General features: G+C 39.3%; 1 protein-coding gene across 1 annotated transcript in view; it reads left to right on the top strand.

Annotated features, from left to right (window-relative positions):
- The window catches only part of LOC118001859 (superoxide dismutase [Mn], mitochondrial), an 11,438-nt gene extending 6,522 nt beyond the window's left edge, over positions 1-4,916 (top strand). The window contains exons 4-5 of the mRNA XM_034992042.1: positions 651-830; positions 2,449-4,916. Coding sequence (XP_034847933.1) covers positions 651-830; positions 2,449-2,594 — 326 coding nt within the window. The 3' untranslated portion in view covers positions 2,595-4,916. The remainder of the gene's footprint in view (positions 1-650; positions 831-2,448) is intronic.
- The last annotated feature ends 3,039 nt before the right edge of the window (positions 4,917-7,955 follow it).

Raw genomic sequence — 7,955 nt, 5'->3', positions numbered from 1 at the left:
TTCTCTGACACTTTGGGTTATCTGTACCACTTTATTATTTGTGCTTATAATAGATAATTACTATCTATTATAATAGATAATCAGAGAAGTGATATTTTGGCCTACTTGATTTGGTTGATGTGCTCAATCTAGAATTATATGTTACATTGCTACAGAATAAAAGGACTATAGCTCTTACAGTGTACCCTTTGTTCAGTAATAAAAGACAAAAATCACTCTTTTTAAAATTACATAATTGTGATAGGAAAGATCTAGGCTGCCTTGGGGAAGAACCAAATAACAACCATAAAATTTTATTCCCAAATTGAGACAGAATAGGTAGGGTAGAAGTCAAAGTAAAATTTTCTGTTGAAGGGAAGGTAACGGAAAATATCCTTTCTTTTCTGATGGAAATAGCACAGTGAGGGAAGAAATCCCTCTAACATGGTTCAGTAACAAACCCGTGAATTACAATTGTGAGACCTTGTGATGCTAGTGTTAAGGCAGGAGTAATGTGGTGCTGTCTAGGCTCACTGGGTTATATTATGTCTTCCGATGTTGTCTAGCTGTATCTTGTGCCTTATGACAGGCATATTTTAATGTATGTAATGAAATTGTTTATTGTTACAGTCTGTTCACTTATGCATGTTGTTGGATTTTTTTTAAAATAGGGGAATTGCTGGAAGCCATCAAACGTGATTTTGGTTCCTTCGACAAATTTAAGGAGAAGTTGACCACTGTATCCGTTGGCGTCCAAGGCTCAGGTTGGGGTTGGCTTGGTTTCAGTAAGGAACAGGGACGCTTGCAGATTGCTGCCTGTTTTAACCAGGATCCCCTGCAAGGAACAACAGGTTAGGTTTGAAAATTGTTTCACATTCATTAGTGGGAGATGGTTCACTGTAAAGCATTTACCTTGAAATAAGGAACAAGAGCAGCGATTAAACCGATTAAACCTATCGTGAGCATGTCCTAATGTGAGTAGATCTTAACAGCTGATAATACCCTGAGTCTTGTATAAGCAAAAATGCTTTAAAAGCCCTTGATGTTTTTGCAAAATTAGCACATGTAATTTTACAGATACATTAACAAAACATGTTTTGGACATAAACCCTGCTTCATTTGACAGAGAATGCGTATCAGCTTACATAATTACATGCACTGAAATTAGATAAACACCACGCAGGAGGAAAAGACCTGGAAGCCGAGTCTGACCTCAGGCCTTGGACCCTCAGCCCGTCTGCTTGAGCACCTGTGGTCAGAATGGCACTAGAGCTCAGATTTCCAGACTTCTGCCTTTTTGGGGGGTTTTGGTTTTGGTATAGGAAAATATTTGGCTTAGAAACTCCAGGCTGGGGATACCAAATCCTTTTCCATGTTGAGCCAGATTGAATCAGAATGTCTTTAGGAAATAGTCACAAGGCATCCAGCAGTTAGTGGGAACTTTGATCCTCAATGTAACAGACCTGTGGTGACATCTTAACGTCAATTATCTGTAGTTCTCAGCCATGTTTTCTGCCTCAACACATGCCCGCAGACTTGCTTACATGCCTCATTTCCCTGGATATATTCAGATTTAGCGAGGCTCTAAATGGCTCTTTTGGGAAAGTGAAATGCTGGAGAATGTTCAGAGAGTCGGGTCTACCTTTGAAGGTGCCTTACAGACAAGGCTGTGATTTCCAGGTGAACCATGGCCACACCTGCTTCTCTTCCACTTGAGGAAAGCCCATTGGAATGAAAATCTGTAAAAGTCACGGCAGTTTACAGAGGGGAAAAATCATTTATAAACTTTGTTACCTTAATTATTCATAATACATGATTAGTGACCTACCTCCCCACTGCTCAAGACCTACTGGTTGGTACTTGTTTTCCTAAAGGAGAGCTTGTCATTTAGTTTGAGAGTTTTTGAAAATGAGTGTTGTGTAAGTAATTCCTTCTTTATACTATTTAATTTCTGAGGACAGTGTCTCTTTTTCTTTGGTCCTGTTCAGTTTTCCTTGTTAACTTATTCTTTCTGTTAGTGTCTCATAAATGTTCTGTATTCTCTGAGACTAACATTATTAGCCTTAGGAGCAGAGCGGGTTCTCCTAAAACTCCCCTGACTGCTTTGGAAGGTCCTCAACCACCCCCACAAACATGGTACCTTACTGATTGTCCGAGAATTGGCTCATGGATAGCTTTGTTGGTATTTCAAGAACAGCTCTTAAAATACCGTACTTAATTTTCCAAACTCTATTTTAAATTTTTTACTCTTTATCGCATTTTCTTACAAAGAGCAAAGCTTAAAAACATTTTTATGGGATGTTTATTCTTAGCCGAATTTCCTATTTGTAAAAGAAACTGAAAAATGGATGGGAATGTTGTGAAGGGTAATTTTGTATGCAAAGGATAAAGTTTCAGTGGAGAAGATGCAGTCACGTTTTAGGTTGAAATTCATAGTTTTTGCTTTTTTCCCCCCCTTCTCTCCAATAGGTCTTATTCCACTACTGGGGATCGATGTGTGGGAGCATGCTTATTACCTTCAGTATAAAAATGTCAGACCGGATTACCTAAAAGCTATTTGGAATGTAATCAACTGGGAGAATGTAACGGAGAGATACATGGCTTGCAAAAAGTAAAACGTGATCATTACACTGAGCAAAATAAGCTTTTCACGACTATTTTCGTAGTAGTGCAGAGTACTATAGTCTACCAGTAAGCTGCTCTATTGTAGCATTTCTAGCTTGTTCAAGCATTTGATGAACATGATTTAATGCTATGAATTTCTTGTTTTCAAATTTTGTTATTGGGCAAGTGAAATAGTAAGTGCTTTGTATGATTTAGTCTTTTGATTGAACATCATTTTCCGAGAGCTGAAACAGCCAGCAGGTTATAATTGCCATCATAAAACCATCGAAAAGATCTCATCCCTGTTCTCTTAGGGCCTCTGGGGAAGCTTTTGCCCCTTATTGCACTGGTAGAAAACCTGGTCCTTTGCCCAGTTGTTTAATGATAAAAGATTAAATTTGTTTCCCAAGGGAAATGTTCAGTTTTTCTATTGAAAATTGCTCTTTTTGTAAGTAATCTTCTGTCTAGTAGTACTTGATATCACCCATGGGCCTTTAATTATTTTTGGTCACATGTTCCACAGGGTTAACACCATTTTGTCTTTTAAAAAATATCACTTGATTGCCAATTGAGAATTGCTCTATTATGAAAAGGAAATAGTCGTGCATTTGGATTTTTCTGTTGGGAGAAATAAAAAGACTTATGTGAAAGTTTGTCATCAGACATAGAAGTATGTGTTAGGTACCTGCTCAAAGCGGACAAATCTGGGTCTTGTTGATAAAATGAATGTTGGGAATGAGGCCACAGACTGTTCTGGCCAGGCGCTTGCCCCACGTTTCCACCCTGTTCACGAGCACAGCTCTGCAGAGCGGCAGCCTGGGTCGGGTGCTCTCTTCCCAGAGTGGCAGGTGGTTGGTTTCTGGATGTGGGCAGCGGCGTGTCCCTGCCCAGGAACATTGCTTTTCAAAGACTTGTTTTTGAGTTATTCCATCATATTTGATCTTCTTTTTTTAAAAAAAAAATGCATAGTCACTATAGAGCTTTATGTTGTATAGTCCTTTAAATAAAGGAAAACGATACCCATAATCCAGTGACACAGCCTGTCAGATTGTGTTCCTGTTTCGTGCTTGCAGGTGGGACTGTTTAAATGTAGCAGGGAGCCTTTTGTAATTTGGCTTGACATTGTCATGTCATTTTCCTTATTTTTGGTGGCTGTATAATTTATCAATTGGACACTTCCTAATTTATTTTACAGTTCTGTACTGAATATTTCATTGGTTACTAATTGTTATTTATTCAAATAATCCTGTGGTGAGCAACACACATAGATTTTACCTTTTTGGGGAATATTTTTTCTATATAGGTTTTTTTCTTAAGCCTGTTTAGTAACTGGATGTTTTCCCAAGTTAGTATATTATTTTTTCCCCAAGTTTATTCTATTTTTTTTTTTTTTTTGCATGGAAAAATGGAGTAACTTAGCAGTTTCAATATTGAAGACTGAAGTTTAAAAAAATTAAATTTAAGGCACTTTTCTTTTAGAATTCAATTAGAAAGTACTTAGGCTTTCTGAATTGTCAGCAGCGTTGATGAGAGTAGTGATAACTGTGTATGCTTGTGGATTGAAGACACTTTGGAGACTAGGATTGCCATCCTTCATCTACCACAGTGAAGTGACTTTCATGGAGTGCAAATGAGAGTCATGTGCTTACCACTTACATATATGCATATATACACACATATATACATATACATACACACATATATGTATACGCAAGGCAGTGAACTCTTTAAGTGGACCATTTAGAAAAGTAGAACCTTTTTGAAAGATGGCATTTTGAATACAAGTAGTCTGCCAGATCCTGGTTTGTATTGAACTAGCAGGTATGCAGAGATGACTGATTAATACAAAACTTTTTGACTTTTATTAAGCTTTAAGATTTCAAAAAAATTCGATGTTGAAATTTCTATGGCGCTCTATTTTTGCTCTGATTTTATGTTGTGGGAACAACGGAAAGCACACTGTTTTTCCCTAAGGTTTTGTTTTTTCCTCCCATCAGATAGATTTTAAGAGACTGAGATAATTTACAGATAAAGCTTTTAATCATCCAGCAGAAAATGAGACTTCAAGATTTTGTTTAGCTCTGTTTCTCATAATAGAAAAGACATAGAAAAGGTAAAAGCCATTTCTTCTGAAATGAACCAAGCATTTCATTGTTCATCCAAGAGGGATTTTTGTGACCACTCAGCAGTGCCTGCTCTAGTCTTAAATGTGCTTCGAACACCATCACGTGATTAATGCCGCAAGAAAACAGGGCATGAGACAAATGCTGTCTGAAGTAGAATCTGCTGCTTGAACTGTTGTGTAATAATTAAACTTTGATGTTGAGAAATTACAAGTTTTATTGCACACCTCAAATTCATGATCTTAAAATGCGATTTGAGTTTTCTGGTGACTACCTTTAAAAAAGTAACATCAAGACGATAAAATTAAGATTGATGTGTATTGTGAGTCATCTAAAACTAGGTCTAAATACAAATTTTATTTCCTGTTTTAATTTAAGCAGGGGAGCTACTGTTTGGGAAAGCCGTTAGGTAAATCTTTTATAAATCAGTTTCTCATTTTCAGTCATACCTAATGATTGTGCAAGCTGATGTCCTGTCTTCTAAGGTACACATCAAACCCGGGATGCATTAAAAATCCTATAAGGTCCTGGATAGTTTTCATTTAATTATTCATTAGAGAAACATTTATTTTCCTATTGTGTGAAGTTTTTTGATTATTAATAAAAGAATGTCAACTATCAAAAGAGGTCTGCATTATGCATGTGTGTCAAAACAATAATCTTGTAATGCTTTATCATTTTTACTGCTTTTCTGTGGGACAGGGATAATAAATGATAGGTAGTTGAAATTTTACTCTTAAAACTCAGAAGGCATATGAAGCCTATTCATATCTGTAGTAACATCTGATAATGTAATAGCATAGTATTTTATATACTAAATTATAAGGTTAGAACATCTTCAAACACTAACCAGACAGAACATTGCCTTGGGGCGCCTGGGATGTTCTGTCGTTTGGGCGTCCGACTCTTGGTTTCAGCTCAGGTCATGATCTCAGGGTCATGCGGTTGAGTACCATGTCAGACTCCGAGCTCAGTGGGGAGCCTGCTTGAGATTCTCCCTCTCCCTCTCCCTTTGCACCTCCCCACTCTCTCTGTTTCAAATAAATGAATAAAATCTTAAAAAAAAAAAAAAAAAGAATATTGCCTTAACTATATACAGCACATCTTGTGATAAAAAGCTGTTTACTTTTTTTTTTCCATAAAGTTCTGGGCAGGTGATATTTTATCCACTCATACTGGGAAGTACGAGCTCACCTCATGCATCTTCCCCTGGACTCTTTGTATAACAGTCCTGGAAGGGGGAGTAAGGTGCCCCTGTTTGGTGAGGTCCTGCTGCTTGCTACCCCACATGTGCTTGTAATGGTAACGGGTGCTATTCTCAAGACTCTTCTGGAACATATTAAGAAAAATAAGACCTCTCAATTTAGACTGTGAAAGGGAAAGAGAATGAGCGCTTCCGAGTCCCTGCTTTCTGTTAGTCATTTACCGTCCTATTGTCGCATTCAGTGCTTCTCTTAACACAGAGGCCATTCTGTGTTTGTTTCGGCCCCCACTAAAACAGGAGCTCCAGGAAGGCCCAGGACAGGAGATTCTTTGGTACTGAGCACATCATTTTGGCCCATATTCAAGTATTTTTACTAAATGATGTGATTTAATAGTGTCCTCATTGTAAATACCTGTATTTGCAAGGCTCAGTTCACTTACCAAGTTCACCTGCCAAAACCCACACGGATGTTTGATGGCAGAACTGCTGTGACTGAAGGCCTTGCGCCTGCCCCTCTCCCTGCTGCTGGCCTTCGCGCGGCACAGGAAGAACAGTGAATTTCATGGCAGGCCTGGAGCCCAGGCCTGGTGCTTTCACTCAGCACCCGTGGGATGCCGTCAGCACGCCTGTTTCATGTCCTATCCCTTTGATGTAGAATGATAGATTTGGAGAGAGCATCTTAGGTGCCAACTCCCAGCATTTTATGGATTTATCTGTGTATTGACTAAAATTGTGATAAGTGAGTACTGATTACACAAAATGTTTATGTCACAAAGGGCATCCGTCCAACCTATTCCTTTTAACAAGGTTCTCCAACAATGGAAGTCTTGCTGGTGTTGCTCGTAGCGGCTCCATCTCTCACTGGGGCTCAAGAAGGATGCCAGGAGCGCCTTGGTGGCTCAGCTGGTTAAGCGACTGCCTTCGGCTCAGGTCATGATCCTCGAGTCCCGGGATCGAGTCCCGCATCGGGCTCCCTGCTCGGCAGGGAGTCTGCTTCTCCCTCTGACCCTCTTCCCTCTCGTGCTCTCTATCTCTCATTCTCTCTCTCTCAAATAAATAAATAAATAAAATAAATATAAAGAAGGATGCCAGGAAGAAGAACAACCGAGTCTTTCAGCTTCTTATCCCCAGCCGCATTGAAGCGATATCAAAAGGCGCAGTTCAGTTGGCTAAGCTGTCTCCTGGATACCAACTCATATTAAATTGCACCGCGACTAAATTTGGGCTTTATTCCTTTATTGCCTGGAGCAATCGTGTGATTATCATTGATTTGGAGTATGTTATTTCTTTATTGCCTTATTAAGAGACATTATCTTGTATGCCATTGACTTGTGAAATTCTCCGTGAGCTCCTGTTAAATTTCCGGCAAAGATTTAAAAAAAAAGGAGAGATCTGGGGGAAATAACCCTGATGGAAAGTAAGGACTATATAATGAACCCTGACACCTACCAGATTTTGAGACTCTACTACAGGTTAGACATTACAATTTTTTATTGAAAAAAAGAGAAAGTGGCTCATAATAATACCTCGTGTTTTTTCATGGAGAGTAGCGTAGCCCAGATTGTGGAGCCTGGCTGCCTGAGTTTACAGCCCAGGTACATCCCTCTTTTTTGCGGGTTGCTGTACCGAGAAGTCCTATGTGAGTGAATAAGCTATAGATGTTTATTTCTATTTCATATAAAGCTCCCAGTGCTTCCCCTAGTCAATCGCTTACTCTATAGTGATTCACATACCCAGGCTTCTACTGCGCCCCACCATCTTCAATATGTAGTGCCCAGGGTTCCTGTACTTGGCATCAAGCTGGCGGAAGTGGAGAGAGCATGGGGACTTGCTCGTGGGGAGCTTACGGTCTAGCACACACCACTTCCGCTCATATTTCATTGGCTAGAATTTAATCCCATACCAAACTGTAAGGGATACTGGTGTGGTCTTGTCTGCAGGTCACCGGTCTCGGTCAATGTTTTGTTCTCGTTGTTAGAACAGCAATTTCCAGAGTCCCAACTCCAAGTGATATACAGTCCTGTCCATTAGATTTGTTTGTGGCC

The sequence above is a fragment of the Mirounga leonina genome, unplaced genomic scaffold (genome assembly GCF_011800145.1).
Source record: "Mirounga leonina isolate KUSES-001 unplaced genomic scaffold, KU_Mleo_1.0 Mir_54, whole genome shotgun sequence".
Taxonomy (NCBI): domain Eukaryota; kingdom Metazoa; phylum Chordata; class Mammalia; order Carnivora; family Phocidae; genus Mirounga; species Mirounga leonina.
This window is presented reverse-complemented; position numbering and strand designations above follow the sequence as displayed.